The 21,730-nt window shown below is 40.4% G+C and overlaps 1 protein-coding gene across 6 annotated transcripts in view; it reads right to left on the bottom strand.

Moving 5' to 3' along the window:
• Positions 1 to 19,507, bottom strand: part of EPHA6 (EPH receptor A6) — a 363,966-nt gene extending 344,459 nt beyond the window's left edge. For all 6 annotated transcript variants that reach the window (XR_004420696.1, XM_033085021.1, XM_033085038.1 and 3 more), the window contains exon 1: positions 19,345 to 19,507. Coding sequence is in view for 5 of the 6 variants with exons in the window: in XM_033085021.1 (XP_032940912.1) it covers positions 19,345 to 19,444 (100 nt within the window). In the remaining variant the exon portion in view is untranslated. The remainder of the gene's footprint in view (positions 1 to 19,344) is intronic.
• Positions 19,508 to 21,730: the final 2,223 nt, after the last annotated feature.

Raw genomic sequence — 21,730 nt, 5'->3', positions numbered from 1 at the left:
AATGATCCTTTCCATATGCGAAGATGCATGTTCTCCTTAGAGGAGAAGGAGAAGGCTGCTGTAACCCTACTGCTCATCTCTCTCTGGAATGGAAACCAACATTTTCATACACAATGTTTCAGATTTACAACATCCTTTTCTCATACTTTCTTCTATTCTCACTTTAAAAATCAACACAAACCCCTTTATTCTCATATCATTGGTAGCATTGCCAACCATTCCAGACTACTCAGTTACATCAGTTACATCTAACTTTCTAAAAGTAGGATTTAAAAGTAGATTTTTTTTAAAAATTGGCAAGCTCCAAGTTAACTTCAGGGTTCAAAGTTTCTGACCACAAACATATTTTAACAATCATTTTTTCCTCCCTTACCAATGCCATTTCACTGTAGAATAAGCAACTGCAATACTTGAAACACTTATCAAAATATCTGATAATCAATTACTTTAATTTACAATTTATAAATACCTAAGACAGAGTTATTTTCAATACGCAGAAATCCTTGTACCCAAAAGAAATAACAGGAAAATTTTGTGTTCTTTTTCTTTCTATTGTTTTAACCCCTGTCTATAACTCTGGCAAAGATATCAAAGTGGGGGGAGAAATTCAACAGTTGATCAGTTAAAGGCACATAATAACAGTCAATAAAAGATTCAGTCTTCCCCAGTAAGGTGGATTCCAAGTTTTATTTCTCGAATATCAGATGAAGCCTTGAAAATCCACTTGATACATTCAGTGGCGCCAAATGCATAGAGAAAATCTGTCAGTGCAGAAACACGTGACAATTTCTGCACTGAAACCTTTCTAGGATGACAGCTACAATTCCAAATTGTACATGGCTAGATCTTAGCTACTAATTCTGCCACCCAGCAGGTTATTTTGCTCGAAGACAGCTGTAAACATTTTGTATTTTGAGGTCTCACATAGGCATTTGCTTCTCCCATGTGAGTCTTACTCATCAGCACAAGAAAAAAACAAAACTACTGAGGTAAAAAGAAAGCACACTCACATCCAAAATAAATGGGCTTACCTCAGAAAAAGATGAGGCCCCAAGTTTTCCTCAGGTAATTGTGGAATGGAAAATGAGTAGGTAATGCCCTACCTCTCCTAGCCTGTAACAGAGCTTTTTCCCCAAGAGCGGTGTCAAAGGGATTTCAAAGTGATCTTGTTGATCAGTGCACTTTCAGAGGGGAAAGCAAAGCAGAAGGTTGTGAAATCCATCGCTCAGCCAGGAGGGATGAACTCCTACGTTAGGAACACACCAGAGGGGGTTGAGCACTGCAATGTCAGCCCCGCAGGACAGGCAGTGAACACAGAACTGAGGAAGTCCTGGCAGGCAGAGGCAGGCTGCTCTGCTGTAATGTGCTCCTCACAAAGAATGAGATGGGGAAAAGGGGTTTATGTGCCAGGGAAACAACGTGTTCTTACCATTGACTCAGCTTTAAGATACTCCTTTACAGCAGGGATTGCTGTTAAAATGAAGTGGGATAAATGAATGCTGTTCACAGCTCCAGAAAACCACCAGAGCTGTATTATTTTTCTATGCTTTTGGTTTCACCTGTGTAATACAAGATTAAGAGCTAACCCTGATAAAAAAAGGTATCACAGAATGATGATAGGAACCCAGCTGCTCTGTTTAACAGTTTTCAATCTGCCTTGAAAATACTAATTGATATTCAATTCACCATCATGTTAATGTCAACAGTAGATTACTGGGCAGCATTTCCTAAATGAACACAAATACCTGACAGTTTTGTCAGCCCTGTTTATTAACCTCAGTATATCCTCATTAGCAAAATTAGAAACAACTGATATTCAGACAAACAGATTTATCTTTCCTTGCACTGGTAAATGACTTGTGTGTTGAAGCCAATTCTCTTAGGTTGGGACTAATGCTAAGTTTAATATTCTTCACTTTGCTGTTAACCTTTTTTACTCCGAATTCTTACAAGCAGTTTCTTTTATGTCTTTTACTTTAATACTTGCATTGAGTGGTGACAAAAGGAACAAAAAGTTAATGTCACAACATCCATAAGTGAAAAAAAACAAAACAACACCAACATACAAAAGGTCTTGGAAAATTATAGCAATTACCTAAACATAACTGTCAGCCAAACTAATTATGAAGTTAATAACACCACGGCTATTGCTCCTATACTCCATAATTTTTGGGAATTCCTCTTCAAGGGAGGTAGAAACTTCCCACTGGAGTTCATGAGCATATTTTAACCCACCCTGAGACCCAAAGATACAACCTCTCTAATAGTGAAGAATTAAATGGCATTGCAAAGGTTTGTTGCCTTTTCCCAGTGCATACCTGGGAAGGTTGATACAGAAATACCTTTCAACCTCATAATCTGTCACTTTTTAAGTGTGGAGTGTGGAGTGTTCCACAGCAGTCCCTTTAAAGCAAGAAGTTTTGCAGAGAACAGCTGATAACATCACAAATAGGGACAGGGAGGACAGATGGCCACTGCTTACTCAAATAGTCACTTAATAACCATAATTAAAAATTAGCAGTTTGGTGACTCTGAGGAACAAAACAGACAAATCTTAGGAGAGGAAAAAAGGCTGAAGCAACTGAAGTTTGTGCTTGACTGGCAGCACAGCCCCATGAAGAGCTGGTTGAGAATCTCTGACTCACGAACTAAGGCAAGGGACCAGTGCAGGATTCTTGGCAGAGCCCTTGAGGGTGGTGTGTTCAGAGCTGCTTCAGGCTGAGAGCAAGAACTGGGAGTCTGAAACTCTGACATACAGGCCAACCTGACATGGGAACAACTGTCAGGGAAGTTCCAGACATGAAATACAGAGGAGGGCTCTTCTGCAGTGCACAGACCCATGCACTGAAGCCAAAGATATTACGACTCTCATACCATCTTCTACTATTTCTACTAATTTAGCCTAACTTTTTAACTCCAGGCAGCTAAATCTGAGTTTATCTACATTTCATGATAAAAAATGAAATGGGGCCATCCTTACTCTGCAGGCAGAAAAGCTACAATGCAGAAAGCAAAGCAAACATCCAGCCCACAAATGGCAGATCCTGATTCGCCTGCTTTTCCCAGCCAACAGGAAAGTTAAACTCATCTGTATGAAGTGGTGCGAAGGGTGGAAAAGCACAGCTGCTCAATCTCCATCTGTTGCAGAGCTGTACTCTGAACTACCACTCAAAATTCATCCACAAGTCATACAAATGGGCCTCCAGAAGTGACAGGATATTTATTATTATCCACTCCAGACCTATGGCATTGCCACACAAACAGGATGAAGTTAGTATTTCATACTGAAATAGAAAGACATGCTCCCTGATCTCCCTAATGACCCAGTCCCCTGGTTTGGGCTGGGAGAGAAATAATTTTATTCTTAGTAGCTGGTGCAGTGCTGTGTTTTGGATTTAGTATGGCAATAATAAAGGTAACAAAGCCATGTTTGGGTTGCTGTTGGGTAATGCTCACCCCAAGCCCAGGACTTTTCAGAGTCTCACACTCTGCCAGTGCAGAAACAGGGAGCATGGACAGGACAAGTCATCCAAACTGGCCAAAGGGACATTCCATACCCCAGGAATCCTGCTCAGTGTGTTACCTGAAGGGTATTGGCTGTGAGGGGCTGATCAGTGCTCAGGAATGGGACATGAACAACTGCGTTGGGCACCTCTTGCTTTTCTTAGGTTTTATATTTCTTTTTATTTCAACTGCTCTTCTTCTTCATCACCATTATTATTATTATTATTATAATTATTATTATTATATTACATTTTACTTTGCTTCAATTATTAAACTGTTCTTACCTCAACCAACAAGGTTTTTACTTTTTTTTGATGCTCCTCCCTATTCCACCTGGGAGGGTTAAAGGATTAAGCAAGTGGTTGCTTTGTACTTGGAATGTACCAATAATGGCACCTAAGAAAGCAAGTGACAAAGGATAGAGGAGGATATCAAAGCTACATTTGAGTGTTTTTTTCTGCTGGTTAGAGGTAATGTGGTTAGTAATGACTTTAGGTGTCAGTAGATAAGGAAAGTCATCACTAGAACCACAAGCTGAGGGCATATCAAAGCAGAAGCAGCCATGACTTCCAAGTGTATAAAATGCTCTCAAGCAAATTGAGCAGTTTTTCTGCTTTGCTGCTTGAAGTGGTATCTTGTTTGATAAGTTATCTGCCTGAGAAGTGAAGTATTTAATACACTTGGACTTACTACTGTAGTCTGAAAGTGACCATGATGTACAGAGGAGGAGTTTAGCAGAAGTCATATGAAAAAGAACCTTCCAGGATGGAGCATAAAGGCAACTCAGAAAATGAGGTTACCATTTGGCTCTATTACGTGTTTTCTTTTATTTTACTGCAGAACCTCAAAAATATACCAAAATAAATGCAACTTCTTAGAAAGCAGAGTTGTTACACTCATGACAAATATTCCCAGAGATATCTCCTAGTCTCATATTCATGATGTTAAAACGTTTCTTATCTCCTTTGATTGAATATACACACAGCCAGTCAGTTTAATGTTTTTGAGCTTTGTAATTCTCTGTTTCACTTCATCAGTCTGTCACTTCTTCCACTAGCTCTGCATTTATAATTTATGGTGTCAAGCACCGAGTTTTCACAGCATGAACATTTTACAGGTGCTAGGTCAGGCTGTCAAGCTAAAGTACATACTAATAATCAGTGGCTTTGAAAAATCTTGGTCTCATTACGTACAGTGGAACATCAACAAGAAGGCTCAACTGTTTTTATCAACTAATCAGGTTTGCAATACTTTTAACATCATAAACAAATAAATATACAGCATCTTCTCACTTACTTGACAGGAAATAAGTTTGACTATCTAACCAAAGATCAAATTACTTTAAAATATTGTAAGGCATGGAATACCCATCTCTACTATCCAGAGAGTCTGAGCTTTGAATTACATACTTCTAATGCACATTCATGGATATTTAAATTTCAAAGATAACTGAAGAGCATTAAATAGATCTGAGAATGCCATCATTCATGTAGTAAACTGTTGAGTAACTGCACTCATATTCCACAGTATATAGTTACCCCCTTCTTCCTTTTGTACTATGAAATAATCTAATTGGATAAAAAAACAACTGATTATTCTGATTTCGCATCAAGAAGTTAAAGTAAAAAGACTGCATTTCCATTTTTAAGGGGCTTTTGTCAGATTTTCTGTAGTGCAAGAGGTGATTTAGACAGGTACAGCATTGCATCAGTAGTCAAGCGCTGGAAAGGCAGCAGCTCTCTGGGGCTTGGCTCAAAGCACTGCTTCAAAGGGCTACTTGAGACTTAAGTGCCTGTTACACAACCCAGTGATGCAAGAGCAATGTCACTGAGGATGGCTGGAGCAGTGCCCAGGGACTCTGCAGGCAATGCCAAATATAGATTATATAATAATACACACAGACTGCCAGGGAAGAAGACAGGAACCATTATATTTAGATGATTACCACAAAGGAAATGTTTGAATTAAAATGTGCTTTATTACATTTTTCTTCAAAACTTTTCTTCCCCCTCTTTTGTTATTCTGCCTGAAATGTCTGAGCACAGAAAACATGGGGACAAATAGCACCATGGCTGTGGAGATGAATTACTCTATTAAGGGGAAAATAGGCAATAATTAAAACAAAAATTATTTTCTCCTATCTGAAGACTGCAACAATGAAAACGCTTAGTTTGTCTAGAAAGGTTATCCAGCATACCACAGAACTGTAGAATTAAAGAATAGTTCAGGTCAGAGGGATCCTCTACAGATTATCTAGTCCAGCTTCATTGACAGGGACACCTTCCAGTATCCCAGTCTGCTACAAATCTCATCCAACCTTGGACACTTGGACACTTCAAGGCATGGGGCAGCCACAATTCCTCTGGGCAATCTCTGCCAATTTTTACCCCCCTCACAGTAAGGAATCTCTTCTTTATATCCAATCTAAATCTACCTCCTTTCAATTTAAATCAGTGAGGAAGAGAGATGTTATGCTGAAAAGCCAAAAAAATTCCCAGCAGAAGGCAGAAGTGGAGCTGAAGGAAAACAGGGATTGGAGAATGCTACACAGTCAGGAGAGGTACTGAAAAGTGGCTGTACTGGAAGACAATGAACACTGTTAAAAAAAGATAATAGTATTCTTTGCACATCAGGAATGAGGCAGGAGCTGGAACATGGATGCAGCTAACAGGTTTTGCACAGATTTGCTTCCATTAAAACAACTTGTCACCATAATTGTAGCCAGAATCCAAAATATATCATCAGTAACTGATCAGTGTAAAATTCTAAATCGCTATAAGTAACTGATCAGTATAAAAGTCTAAAACACTGTCTTTCAAAATGCAGCAATTTACCAGACACACTAAAACTAAGACAACTGAAGCTGTCTTCACTTCTCATTTCAGACTGCATGGCAGAAGGCTGACTGCAAGAAGCAAGGTTTCATTTTCATTAATGATAGAGTTATTCTGGAGTAAACAACGTCCTTGAGAGAGTTAGCATACATTTAATTGACTCATGGATCCATGAATAGTTTCAGGCCAAGCATTCTTTTACCTCATGTATGGTTGTGGGGTCTTTTTTGCCTATAAAAAGAATAATTGAGGGTTATATGGAATCAGATGGAGAAAATCAGAGTTAAACGGAAATGTTTTATGGTTAAAATTAAATATATGATTACATCCCTAATTAAAGGGCAACTATAAAGGGGGATAGCATTTAAAATTGAATAAAAATTACATAAATCCAGACTGAGCCAAAGCCTCCTTTTTCACTAGAGCTAGCGACCACCATACCTGAGCAATCAGAAATACTGCTCTCACTTCACCACCTGTTCAAATCATTCTCAGCCTATGAATAGAATATTTTCTCATGGCAGGTTTCTCTACACTATCCATAATGCAATCAATTATTGTTTACTGCTGTTTCCCACCACCAGTAATGAATGCCTTGATCAGAATCTCAGAGTGCTTTTTTGATTGCCCACAGTCCCTTCATTTCCAGTGCTTGCTCTCAATCAGATCAAGTGATTTAAATCTCATACTTAATTTAAAACAGATGAAGGGGGAATTTAAGATGTTTCATTCATGTAAATACCAGATTTATAACAATGAATATTATCTTTTATATTGCTACACAGCTTCATTTATTTCATCTAAGAGCAATAAAACAGAGTAAGCACTGAGTGATCCTAATAGCCAAGCAGAATCAAATTATGGAAGAAAAAGCTGACATCTGAATTACAATGCATTAAGGTAAAATTACAGCTGAATTTGAGGATAATTTCATTCAATTTGACTTCAAGAAAGCAGTACTTCTTTCAGCAATAATTCGGAATTATACAAACCAAAAAGTGTTGTGAATCTCTAAAAATTATTTATGTTTTCTTTTAAAATATAATTGAATTACTGATTGTGTGAAAACACCATATTGGTAGTGAACATTTTAGCTTATCATGTACATTTCATTGTCAGAAATAAGTCTGGGTTAGAAAACTGAAACAAGTTGTAAAAGATTTTTAGTTGCTTTAAATGCAGAGCTAAAGATGTGAGCAAGTTCATAAAGGGCATGGTTTTGAGACAGATAGATTTAACTGTGTGATTTGTGATGCAATTCCTCAAAAATAAGTCATGAGACTGATCTTAGTTATTATTTAAGTAATGTCCTTGTCCAGCATAGGCTTGGTCTAATGGGATTTTTTTCATGAAAAATTTGGGAGGCATTATCAACTAAAGGCTGAAACGCTATGGGTGGGAGGCTATGGGAAGAGAAGGAATCATTCTTTTCTGGGATAACAAGGAAGGAAGGACATTAAATATAAAATATCAGACAACCCAAAGGGAGCCAAGCAGAATTTCTTTCATGAAATGGGAGTCTAGTAGCAGCCAGAGAAGACATCTGCATATTAACTGCTGAAAAGCCAAGCAAGGTCCAATCCAACAACATGGGAAGGAGACAAAAATGACAGAAACTGTACATTATTCAGAATGATAAAAATGCTACTATTACACAAGGTACCAGTAAAATCCCACCAGCAAAGCTATATGTGGTTCTGGCCACCCTTTTTTCTCAAGAAAGAGTGAATTAAACAGCATGAAGAACAAGCAAAGGCAATGGTAACAGTCACAGAGATCAGAAATCTCTTGAGTGGAAGATGAAAACCGCACACCACAACCCAAAAGAAGAGATGTGACTTCTACAATAGTGAGCTGGATAAAAAATTAGAATGGAAAGGTGTTCTTAAGTTTTGAGACAAAGCACCATTCACTAATAAATGCAGCCCATAAATGCATTTGAATTTCACAGCACTGAAATTCAGGACAACCTTCCTAACTGGGCAATGAGGGAGCCATGGCTTAACCAGACTGAAGATGAAAATTAATAATTTTATACAGCATGACTGGAGGCATTTGATTGTGGTAACAAAGCTCTTTCCCAACCCTGTGTTGCAGAGCCCCTCAAAGCAGTGTAAATAATCTTATCAAGTACAACTATAATGCAAATACAATTATTTCTCTCAAGAACAATTAAAAAACACTTTCAATGCCAGGAATGTTACAGTGACATTTTTTCCTCACCTCCATGGAAATGAAGCCACTTCCTCAACAATAAACTGACCCTTCCACTGTTAATTTAATTTCCTGTCTTGAAAGCCAAGGGTCATCTCTCCCTCCAACCCATTTGCTTTTGGTTCATAGTAAAAAGAACTTAAATAATAACTGAACCCTCTTCACAGAATTTCATTACAGCTCTCTCCAAACTACTGCATTTATCTTCAACATAAGCGTCCAAAGGGCATAATCCACATTATGGACTAATAGTCTGTAAAACTGCATTTTATGAATTGTGGCAGTTTTCAGCAATAAAAATAGAATCAATGGACTCAAGTTGATAACATTTCTTTCCTACTCTACATTGGAATTAATTTAATTTTTATATTTTTTAAATTATGTACATTTTTTCCTGTTTGGACTCTACAAATCTCTATGCTTACAGCTATACATGACATATTTGTTATATAAACTGGTTTTTCTACCACCAGCCTAGACTTAAAATTTAGTAAATTACAATATTCACGTAAGAAAGTCAGGAAAATTAGGTTATTTTTAATCTTCTCTTCCTTCTTCCTATTTTCTTCCTCTCCTCTCCCTTATCAGAAATGTACTGTTCCATCTCACTATCTGAATAAAGGATGGCTCACTGCTATTTTAGCTTTAGTCATAAAAATTCATTACTTTAGTGTAATGAAAATCATACTGATGTGCCTCACAACTGCATAAATGTTCTGCTCAAAGAACACTACCTACATGAAACTCACCAAAAAGATTTTTCCTTTATTCATTAAGCATTTCACAGCAAGACTATTTCTTCATTTCTTTCCATAGTTTTCTCTTCGTTTAAACCAAATCAAAAAATTATTAACATATGCCCCATGTAACAAAGGCCCTGAAACCCAAATATTCAAAGTAATTTTTTTTGGTCCATGTTGAATAACTGTGAAATCAGCCTGAGCTACTACCTGGCAGCTCCAATAATCAGGTGACTTGGATGATGCATTCACTGAATTTGGTGCAATCACATCCCATCTGGAGATAAGAACACTAGATTTCAGAAAAATAATCACTTGGGTCAGTGAGACACTCAAGAGCAGAAAATCACAGTTAAAGGTAAAATGTATTTGTGCAAAAGAGTGAGCAGTTGTTCAATTCCTCTTTCCACAGACTGACCATCAACTCTTAACCTTCTCCTTTCTTACAGACACTATAGAAAAGAAGACCCTTAACTAAGCAATGCTTAACTGAAGGTATTATTTTATATAAACCAAACACTGCACCTTTGAATTACAGTGTACACTTGATTTTATTTACACAGTGGAATGCAGTTCCAGATGATTCACTTCAGCCATCCTTGTTTGCAAATGGACATACAGAAAATTATCTTTGTGCAGGGAAAATATTTGGCTATTGGGGGATTTTTTCATTCGTTCATTTATTCCTTCTTCTGGAATTTCAGGTGAATCACTGGAACCAATTTAAAAGGGTTAAGAGTCCCTTACAAAAGTGAATTTGAACACACCAAGGGGTGATGAGGAAAGCTGCAGTGAACACAAATGTAGGTTATCTGCTAATAGAGCACACTGAAAATTCCTGTTTTGAGGTATCTGTACAAGTGAAGAAGATACTTAGGGCAAACATCTTCACATGGTTTTAAGAATGACATTTTAATCAAAAGGCCACATTTCACATTTACTCAAGTAAAATGGAAATAATACTGACAGCTCAGGAGAGAAAACAAAGACCAGACCATGATTTAGTGATTTCATCAAAACTCAGAATCTGTAGGGATATTGTGGACTCATCTAAACACTTAAGCAATCCAGAATTTCATAGAAAAATAATTAAACAATTTCTGTTCCACATAAAACAAACTAGATTATAAACCATCCAGTCCTCCAGGCTGAAGCCTGAACAATCAGATGAGCTATATGGTAATTTATCCATTAACCTTTACAATGTGTGTCCCATGATCCACCTGAACCACAAATGGAGGAACAAATGCAAATCAAGAAGAACACTGCCTCTTGTCACTACATTTAACATAATCTATGTGCAGTTCTAAATGTCAGCATCTAATCAAGCCTAATATATTATTGATCTTTTTTGTTTTCAAAATATTCATCTATGACACAAATTTCAATCAGCTTTTATTTCTTCAGGCACATCTCACAAGTACAAAATGCATCTGTCAGACTAGAGCTACTGAAAATAATTTCCTAATTTGCTTTAAAGTAATGGAAACCTACTAATGCTAAGGCTTCAGGGCATTACTTAAAATCCAAACTACTTGTTATAAAATCTGTAAGGAAAATTATCAGTGGTAAAGAGAATAGGATGAGCATTACTGGAACTTTTAATGTACTTTGTGATGCTGAAGGGGTGCCATGAGGAAAGGAACAGAGCTGGAAGCTCCCTACAAGCGTGGCCTCCATGGTTTTGACTCTGTTCCTAGCAGAGAACAATTTAGTTATGGACAGGAAGAAAAGTAACAGTGAAGTTTCACTGAAGACTACACTGAAAGCCAAGGTGCTGTATCTGCCTCTGCCACCTACATCTGAGCACACCAAAAACGAATTCCTTGGAATTTGCACTGGGTGTCACAGACTGGTCACCTGAACTAAAAGCTTTGGTGTTTAACTCTTCTCAGATCAGTGCTGTACAGATACAAAAGCTTACTCAAAAGATTATTGTGAAAATAGTTTTGAAGAGATCCAACACTGAAAAAAAGAACTCTGCATGCACCCTAAAGCTTGCATAGAGCCTTGGATTAAACAACAGTGACAAAAGATTCTGGAATTCTTCCAAGCACCAACATTCATCTTTCTACACTAGATGAGATATCCTTTATATAGTCAGTGGAAAAGCTGGAGTATATAATATCATTAACTCATATAAACTCATCATCAGTACCAAGAGGAACCACTAAAATGATATGGAATTCCATCTGATTTCCTGGTTGCATTTTGTAATCCCAGATTTCTTTAGATGCAACTTTTATATGACACCTGTCTCCAGTGGGCCATTTTTCCTTGGAGAAAGGCCTTCTCCCTTTTTCTTGGAGAACACCATCTTTACAAAGGAAAATTCTTACCCTTACCTTGAGATGTGTATCAGTATTTCTTAAAGAAGAGAATTTGCTTAACTCTTTCTGAAACTCTGTGTCTGGAAATCTGTAACTTAATGACTTTTTTGGCACGTACCAAAATCACAGGGTAAGCATTCCAACAGTTGTCTCAACAGCACCAGAGTTTGGGTTCCCATTGCATCTGATGGAAGCTGAGAGAGAGTTTGGCCGAGAAGCTCTTGTGAGCCACAGCTCTCATCATGTTTCTCCATTCCTAAATGCTAACAGTATTCCTATTTGCCTAAATTAAATGGTCCTTTAAAAAATAAATTCCACTAAACAAAATTATTAAATGTAAAATAACCCTCTAAGTGGGTGTTTCTACTGTATCATTGTGGCATGGAAATGTTTAGAAACTTCTCCAATACAAACAAAAGCAATCTACCAGAGACAAAGGTTTTACATTTCCCTTGCTTTCCTCTTCAAAGGTCTTCAGCAGCCACACACAAGGGAGAGTAAAGGACTGTGCAATTTTATGTGGTCCCACTTTGTTCAGCAGAAAGTGCTGAATTCAAACCACATTTTGAAATATGAATCCTTCATCCAAATGCTTTCCATGCAATCAATTTCCAGCCACAAATACTGGAAGCACTACAGAAGAAAATTACTAGGTCCTCTTTGGTTTTTTTTAATATGTCCAAAATAAATTTGAATAATTCTAAATTTTACCAAAATCTTTTTCCTATAAAATTTTATTTTAAACCAGGAAGTGAAACTCACTGAGAAAATCAGTCTGGGGACATTCAGAAAGATAACCACTTTTATCCAGATTAAAATGTTAGTGCATTATCTTATGGAATGTTTTCTAATTTGTTCTTTTATTCCTTTATTTTAAGCAAGAAGCAACCAGCAGTCAGAGAATACAAATTACAGCAGCAAGTGCACTCTAACCAAGGGTCCCCAGCCAAAACAAATCACTCATTACATGCATCAATGACACTGTTTGCTGTGTGTGACTTTTCCCCTTTTGTTCTAGGTGCAGAAGCCATTAAGTGGATTGAGGCAGTGGAGCTCCCAGCAAATTCTCCTCTTAACTCTGTTCTCATTGTGTGTGTGCACCTCCACAGGGGGTTGTTACACACGGTGCCTGCTGCCCACCCTTCCTTCTGCACTGAAGTGACACAGCACAATTTCAGTCTAAACCCTGTGTAACGTCAAGAACATGTTGGTGAGAAGGAAAGCTGTGCTATCAATGCGGTTAACACACCCATATATTAAAATGTTCCCTCTGGATTGCTGTGTTTATGTCACTGCTTCTCACCTAAGTATTGCCTGTGCTGTCCCACTTCCCCTCATTAACAGGATACTGCTCCTCATGGAGAATCTGTCAGCAAACACCAGACACCTTCAAAGTGTCTGGGACTCAGTCAACTTACAGCAAACAAAACCATCTCTCGGGAGGGAAAAATATCTGTCAGCTTCTTAGAAATCTACCTAAACACAAACCAGGAATTTCTATTTAGAGACAAAATATATTTTGAATCCTCAGACTGTTCTACTTTCAATGTAATCTTCTCATTAAATAAGTGCTTTTGAATTTTAAAGACCTGTTCCTACTTGACCATCAAAAGAAATGTCAATAATATTACAGCATTTTTTAAACCAGTCTTAATTTAAAGATCAAATATCCAACTTTCTTTAAAAACACAGAATAACTATTGATGTTTTATATGTTTAGAACAGCAACAGGTCCATAAAAGAAAGTAATGGTAGCTGCTGGCTTGAAGGTGGAGGAGTACTATGACCTACTGTAAAACAATTGTTTAAAGAGCAGAAAACTCTTGGTACAGTATCGTAAACCTGAGGGGGAGAAATACCCATGCATTGTTTGGGCAGAGTTTTTTATTATCTATAAAATTATCTACGCCTAATTAAAATACCTTTATTTATTAAAATTAACAAATCTCTAATTTTTAACTGTGAAGGTATTCAGCACCTTTTTTTTAACAGGATGACAGAATTTAGCCCAAACACAGATATCAGTAAGTGAGAGAAATGCTGACTACTTCAAGAAGTGTTATATTGTATGGGTGAGACAATTCAGCACAACTACTGACTAGGAAAATCTTTAGGGGGTTTTGTTTTGGGTTTTGTTGAGACAGTTTTGGGTTTTGTTTTGATTTGGCTTTTTGGGTTTTTTAATACAATGCATTAGCCAGCTTCAAATATAGAACATGAAGTTTATTTAAAGCCAAGATTGGTCTCTAAGCTTTGCTCTGTACCACATTAAAATTAGTACTGAGGTCACAAATGGCTGCTGGATTAACTGAAGTGACTTCTTCTTAATGATTGTTTTGAACAGACTGGTTCTTAGATGTGGGAATGATCAATAGCTGACCTACACAAAAGGTGTTGCAATATTGACAATCAAAGCATCCTTGGAACTAAAATAAGGACACTTGGAATAAGTGTTAGGAAGACTGAGGGGATTATGAGAAACAAGCAAGCTAAAGATAATTTCACTGTTTAATTTTTATAATTTTTGTATGGTCCAGAAAGAAATCCTGCAAAAAAAAAAAAAAATCATGTTTTTATCATGTGAGACAGCTTTTCAGCAGTAATTCTCAGTTTTAATACCTTATCATAAAGACTGACATATCATTTACAAGTTAAAAACCAGTTTCTGAAGGCATATTGTTCACAACAGATAGTTTTTTGTTGACCTCTCCTGCATTGTAACACAGTTTCTGGGGGGCAGGATAGATTATGGATAAATAATTTATCCTGAGTTGTCTATTTCCATCCATTTTATCATTCTCTCTGTCACAGAGGTAAGGGACACATCAGACACAAGGCCAGCCTCATCTTCATGTCAACATCACCTTGGGGAAATCCAAGGATCCTAATGAAACATTCCAGCTAGCACACAGAGCTGGAATAGGAATATATCCTAACCCCATTATGCTGCATTGGGATCTAAGAACAATAAAATGTTTCCCATGTTGTACATTTGCATAATTTTTTTAATATTCCTAATCAGTTAAATGAGATTTTTAAACATTAGGTTTTTCATTTAAAAGAAGAAAATAGCCAACAAAATGGATAGTGACTGACTGTGTATCTTACTGACAAATTTGCTGAACTTGTTGACTTTTCTAAAAATCTCAAGTGAAAATTTTAACTTCAGATACCCTAAACAAACCCTCAAGCAGAGTTAAGATCTGAAAGTATCTACTTGGAAAGACAGAGGAGATTTTAATAAGAAAAACTCAATCTCCTACATGCTTTTTCCTTCTCTCTTTTTCCTTGGTAAACTTTTTGACCTCCCAGAGGGAATGATGTCTGACCAGAGAGTTAAATTGGCAAACTTCAAGAAACACTTCAGTTCCTCTGTGGTGTTTTCACTCCTGTAAATTACATGAAAACTATTGTACTGATTTGGTTTTAAACTGTATCTGCTTAAGCTATGCATTTCTTAGTATTTCCATACCAATGATTCTCATTTGTCCAAAAAAATCTAAACAAACAATAAACAAACAAAAAAACCCCAAAACCCCCCAAATATCCAGACAACCCTCAGTACTGCCAAACGTATCCTGAACCATTAACTGCAAATCTTTTCATTTCATGGACTACAAATTGAGGCTCTTGGATAACAAGTCATTTCATGCATATCTTCAACTGCAGAGGTTCCCAAGTCTTCATTAGCTCGCAAGTCCATATGGATGTGGGAATTGTTAAAAGTTTCGTAAGGACTTGAAACTAAAATATGCTCATGATTTTATCTGCCTGCTGAAAAGGGAATGACACACATTTACTGCAACAGCTTTGTTTATTTAACTTTCTCATGTTCCTGTAATGATGTAAAACCTTCTTAAAGTATAAACTGGACAACTGAATGTCAGAATTCAGCAGGACTAGCGCTACATGGGCAGCAGCACAACCTTTCTACAGTACTTTAAGTCCTCAAAGTAAGAGATATCTCCTCAGCTTCATTCAGGGACAATTTCAATCTCTCCACGCTTAGTCCTTGGTCTCCTTATTGCTTCAGAAAAAAAATCTGAGTTCTGTATTCAGAAAGAGTGCCTATGTGTGGTAGATTGCACTTCTGCAAAAATAAATATGTGAATGAAAATGAGCCAACTTCTTTGGACTGATGAATCCCTCAAGGTCATTAGTAATCTACCTGATATTTTACTACTAGAATAAAAAATACTTTATTACTGACTTTGAGACACCCAATTTATATCAAGTGTAATCATTGTGAAAATAAAGGCCATATGAATTTGAGAACTGACATTTGACATTATTTCTTTCTTCAACTTCTTCCTTCTAAGAGGAGAAAAATGAATGCAGGTGCCTTTTAGAGGTATGAATAAAAAGACCATGCTTGCATAACCTGAAAAGAAGTAATGATACTTGAAAAGTGAAAAAGTAACAGTTTTTTACACCTCACTGATAGATGTGATACATTATAAACTCTGCAAGTTCTATAGCTGGCTTCAGGAATTAATTGTCTGGTGATACATAATGGCAGATACAACCTGGAAGGAGCCAGGGTTCAGAAACTTTCATACACATAGAAACAAATATGGTTTCTGATTTCTATATATGTAGAAACATTTATGTGTGCATGCTTAGCACAGGAGTTGAGCCTTTACCTGGTGTGACCTTCATCTTGAAAGCTCCCACAAGTTTTTCACAAGGAGCTGCTCAGATGCCATTATCTGTAATTTTAGGTCTGACAACAATTGCCCAATTCATGGTGCTCTGGCAAGCAGAAAAACAAGCAAAGAACAAAGCTACACCGCAGCACGTTGAACCCTTGCCCAGTAGCCTGTTCATACTGGATGTCAGGGACAACCACTGAAAATCTGTATGAACATACAAGAACTCAACCTCCATCATTAACTGAGCCCTCTGTTCCAAGTAGTTCTGCCACACACTGCACTGGTTACTCCTCCTATGCAATTCCTGCAGGGTTTTTCTGAGCTGTAAAAATTAGCCCTTGGCATGGTCATAATATGATTTTGAACTGGCCACTCCATGAAGATGAATGAGTAAGTTCACCTCCCTGCCAATAGTACTGTTTGTGCCTGCCTTGCTACAGATTCTCTAAGACACCACACATTGATTTACTGGTGAAGAATGACAACCTAAGAGCCTTAGAGCTATGTAAGAAAAAATATTTATTTCTTTCTGTTTGACAAGAGCAAAAAAGATTAATCCCAACACGGTTATAATAACAATTTATAAAACCAGAGTATATTATTTTTCTGAAAATCCCTCTTTAATAACAGGAAACAAACCATTAAGAATGAAGTGGAAGGGCTGTCTGTTAACCAAGTCAGATTAATAAACCTATTCCCCTTCCATCCTTTTCAGCCCAACAATCAAGAGACAAAACAAAGCATTCCTTTGCAATTTGCCATTAATGCTGGTATGTTCCTAAACACAAAATACAAGACAAAATATTTCAGATAGCAAAGTTACTACATAATTATAATAATCATTAGTGAAAACCCAACAGCAGTTATTGCAAAGACATTTTCAAGACCTGCATGCTGAAAATATCACTTCAGGAAAATTTAAAGAAGTTTACTCAAAGATTTTTAAAAATTCTTTGCAGCTGACACTCCAAGTATTAATAACTGGCATTTTAACCTTCCACATTTAAGTGTTTACACAATGGGCAACTTTTTTATTGCAGTAATTTCCTTTCCTTCAATTCCTGGATTTAGAGAAAGTTATCATTAAAAGCAGACTCCTTTTGCTAGTATTTTATTAACAAAGAGGGGAATGTGTATGAAAGGACCTGTATTAATTCAGTCCATTTTCAGTTCACTTGGGTTTTGCTGAGTTGTATTTATTATTTGCTTTCTGTAGTTCTGTAGCAGTATCAAAGGTAAGAGCCTGCTCATTTTCCTGAAGTTTGGAAGCAACATGCAGAAAAATGTCACTCAGAAGTCAGGAAATTCACCAGTACTCTCTGCAGCCAACACAACACCTGGACTTTTTAGGTAGAGTTACATCAGCATCAAGAAACCATCCCTGACAGACTTTTGGCAACTATCTTCCCCATCCTTTAAAAACACTGTTAAACCACTTTAAAAACACTATTTAAACACTACTAATTTAATCCCAGAATATAAAATACTAGTTTAGAAACCTAAACTAAGTTGCATTAATTGATAAAAACTCTTTGCCTTTGCTATTATGCTGCCATAGCTGTTCCACAACACCAATATTAATTTCTTTAAAAATCACATTCAAGTGTGGTGTTAGGCCTTGTGGTAACACAGCAGACATCAGCATGCACTAATGCCTGTGACATCAAAGGAAATCTGGGTTGTGCCACTGTGAGAGTCTGATGTCTTCTAAGGCATAAGAAAGGGCAAAAATCAGCCTTGATATGATTGTAGGCTCTACAATTACAAACTGGAATTATTCATTGCATTTAGCATGGGAGAGGTAAAGGAATCAACACTAACTTGCCATGTCCTTGCCATAACTCATCCTGATGGCACAGGGGCTTTGTGGCCATGCTACAACCCTTCCCTGTTTTCTAGAGATCTCATTCTCTGATTTTACTGCTCCTGAAGTCGATACACAGAGCACTGAAAACAGACTGCAGAACAAAACTGTGAAAATACATGAGCTAGAGACTTGAGAGTACTCCACCACTAAAGCCAGTTTGTTTTCTTTCACCATTACTCTCCACCACTGCCAGCTTCAATGCTCATTTCAATACACAGCTAAAGCAATTGCTGTCAGCAGCACCATTCAGAGCTACCCTTCGGTTCCTGCATTTTCAGTCACATCTCACTAAAACCTTGAAAAAGCCAAATTGTACAAAAAATAATGTTAAAGATACAGAAGCTTCTCATACTGTGGGAATAAATGTATCCTCTGCAACTTAAATAGACAGATGTACTTAAAACAAGCAGTCCAGGAAATTCTGTGCTCTATCCAGATGTTTGATAACATGTAACATGATGTTTCATAATCAGGTCTGGGCTCTTTTTTTGGTTCTTCCTAACAAAATACTGTATCCTCTGGGCGTGCTACTAATTTTCATTCCTATAAACAGGATGGTTCCCTTCTTAACCCAGGGGTAATTTCCTAAAACGCACACCTTACAACCCGAAGAATCAAAATACCGTCTTCAGTGCGACCTGATGAGCATGCACCTGTTACAAAGATTTTATATGTGGGTTTTTTTCAGACAACCAGCCGGACTATGCAGAAATTAGGTGCTAAGGACAGTCGGGCACCTTTGCACGGGTCGCTCACCAGCAGCAATTCCCCCTAAGGCGCGATGAGCTCTCTCGAACCCTTTCTATAGGATTTGCGTTCGGCAGGACCGAAGCAAACCTTAAACCCACAATTCAGATAAAACGATGCTACCGCTCCACCTCGCCGGGAGGCAACTTTCGCTTCCCCGCTCTCACTCGCACAGCCCGGCGGCTGAGGGTGCCCGGGGCCGGAGCGCAGAGCCCGGGGCAGCGGCGGGGTTATCCCGGCGGGGCAGGGCAGGGCACGGAGCCCCGCGGCCGCAGACACCCAACTTTTGGGGGCGGCAGGAAGGGGTGGCCGCCGGGAGGCGCCCGGTCCTGCACCCTGTGGCCCGGAGAGGCCGAGCTGGCGGCCGCAGGTGCGGCCCCCTCCCTCCGTGCCCTCGCCCGTCGCGAAGTTGCGGGCAGCCCTCACCGCAGCGCGCCCGCGGCCGCCCTCACTCACCGTGGTTGCTGGCGCCGTGCCCGGCGGCGGGGCGCGCTGTCAGCAGGGGGAGGAAGAGGCCGACTCTCCAGAGCAATGCCCTCACCTCACTACACCCCATGGCTGGTGCCCGCCGAGCGCCCCGCGACCTCGGCCCGCCGGGGCTTGCCCGTGTTTCCTCAGGCCGGCGGGGACCGCCGCCGCCCCGCCGGGCTGCGCTGCCTGCTCTGCCGGGCCGGGCGCATCCACAGCCGGGGTCCCGGGGCACGGCGGCAGCGCGGAGGGCGAGGGCGGGCGGGGGCGCCGGGACCCCCCTGCCGCCCTGCCTGAGGGGTGGCGGCGCTGGGCACGGGGAGAGCTCCGGCAACTTCCAGGGGTGGCGGCGGCGGGGGAGTCGCGCCCCGCTCCCTCCGCCGGCTCGGGCCGGTGGCACCTTCAGCCCCGCAGGAGCGCCCCTGGCAGCCTCAGCAGCCTCCTCCCCCGGCCGCGCCGCACGGTGCCCAGCATCCCCGGCCGGAGGCAGCGCCGAGGGGCTTCAGATTCCCTAAGTGGAGCACGACGAGAGCCGGCGACTCCTCCTCACGCTCCCAGCTGCATCAAGGAAACTTGCAGGGCGGCATCCCCGACCCTCCGCCGCCGTGCCCGGCTCTGCCGCTCGCCCCTCTCAGTCAGTCTGTGTCTCTCCCCCTCTGCCGCGGAGCAATCAGAAACCAGGCGGCTCTGGTGTGATGTTCGCTGCTCCCTCCTGATTTGCGTGCCGCGCTGCCGGCTGCAGTTTTTTGGTGCCGCCGCTCCCCTGCCGCCCGCGGAGCGCTCGCTCGCCCCCTCCTCCGGCGCGGCCGCGGGGCCGCCCCGCTGCGCGCAGCCCGGCGGGTGCCGGGTCCGCCGGGAGCCAGCGCGGCCCCGCGCCGGGGGCGCTCCGGCACTCGCGCCCCGCCAGCCAGCGGGCGGCCCGGGGGCAGCGGGGGAGGGAGGGAGGGAGGGAGGGAGCGAGGAGGGAGGGACGGAGCCGAGGAAGGAGAGCGGCGGAGCGGCGGCCCCTCCTCAGCCCGCCCGAGGGGAGCGCGGGGCGCGGTGCGGTGCGAGAGGCGGGCGCGGGAAGCGCCCCCTCGCCTCGGCGCTGCCGGCAGCTCGGGCCGAGTGCGGCGGGCTCGGCGCTAGAGGGGGTTAGCGGACCAGGCACGGGCACAGCCCGGCTCGCCAAGGGCCGCGGCCGCCGCTAGCAGGGGTGCGGGCAGCGGGGACACGGGGACCCGCCCGCGGCAGCTGCCCCGCTCCGCGAAGTTGCGCTCAGGGGATGCAAGGAACAAGCGAGCGTGAGCCGGCCGCGTCCGGGCATCCCCGGAACATCTACACATTTACTCTTTTTTTTTATTTATATATTTTTTCCAGGAGGTTGTGCAGGGCTGGGGTGTGTGTGCGCTCATTGACAGATCCGATCTGATCCATCCTCACATCCCCCCCGGCCAGGTGCGCCACACCTGGGATGGACGCCCCATGGAAGTGCCGCACTCCACATCCCACCCTGTGTCATCTTTTTTGTCATCTTTTTTATTATTGTTATTCTATTGAACTATTATTCGATCTTTATCTTTTTATTATTCATTGTATCTGTTCTATTTTTCTTTCAATTGCTAGATTTCTACAAAGGCAAGGAAAACAAACCAAAAAAACCTCCCCAGAGGAAGATACTGATATCTGTGTTTCTGAATACGAATCAAGCCAGGTGTCTAAATCCACAAAGAAGTGGGCGAAAATGTGAAGCTAATTCCCAATGCTTCCCAGTGTTCAAAAATTCCATTGAAGTGAGTGGATAATGCAGCTACAAGAGTGTGCACCAGAGAATACCAAAGTTCCTGCTGAGGTGCCTAAACGGATCTTCAGAGAAGCTTTGTATGAAAACACTTAGCTTTGTAATGCAAGAATAAAGAATTTTTAAAAAATTATTAATTTAAGGATTACTTTCAGAGGAGTTGTTCAATGAGCAAAGCCAACACAGAAATATGTATTTGTGGGTATTTGGAAGGATCTTTATAGAATGCAGTGAGCCTACAACATTGCAACATTTCCTTTATTTACCCGTGTTAACAACGCCTATAAGGAAAACTTTTGTTCAGTAAGAAGGTCAACAAGAAAAGCTTGAGGAAATATTTCAAAATAGTGAAAAAGTGGTTAGTATTTTGCCTTAGGTTCAAGGACAAGTAAGAGGAGAAAATTAAATTTTTATAATTTGGATGTTTGGGTGTTTAGGTGACCTTTAAAGATCCCTTCTGACACAAATTATTCTGATGGCCATGAGTCTCAATACTTTTCTGGTTTAGAATTAACACAGCCAAATGGAAAGTAGCACTAACTACCTACCAAAGTCTGCTTTTTGGGTAAGGGGTGAGAATTCAGGTTTTAATTC

This window comes from Catharus ustulatus, chromosome 2, assembly GCF_009819885.2.
Source record: "Catharus ustulatus isolate bCatUst1 chromosome 2, bCatUst1.pri.v2, whole genome shotgun sequence".
NCBI classification, from domain to species: domain Eukaryota; kingdom Metazoa; phylum Chordata; class Aves; order Passeriformes; family Turdidae; genus Catharus; species Catharus ustulatus.
This window is presented reverse-complemented; position numbering and strand designations above follow the sequence as displayed.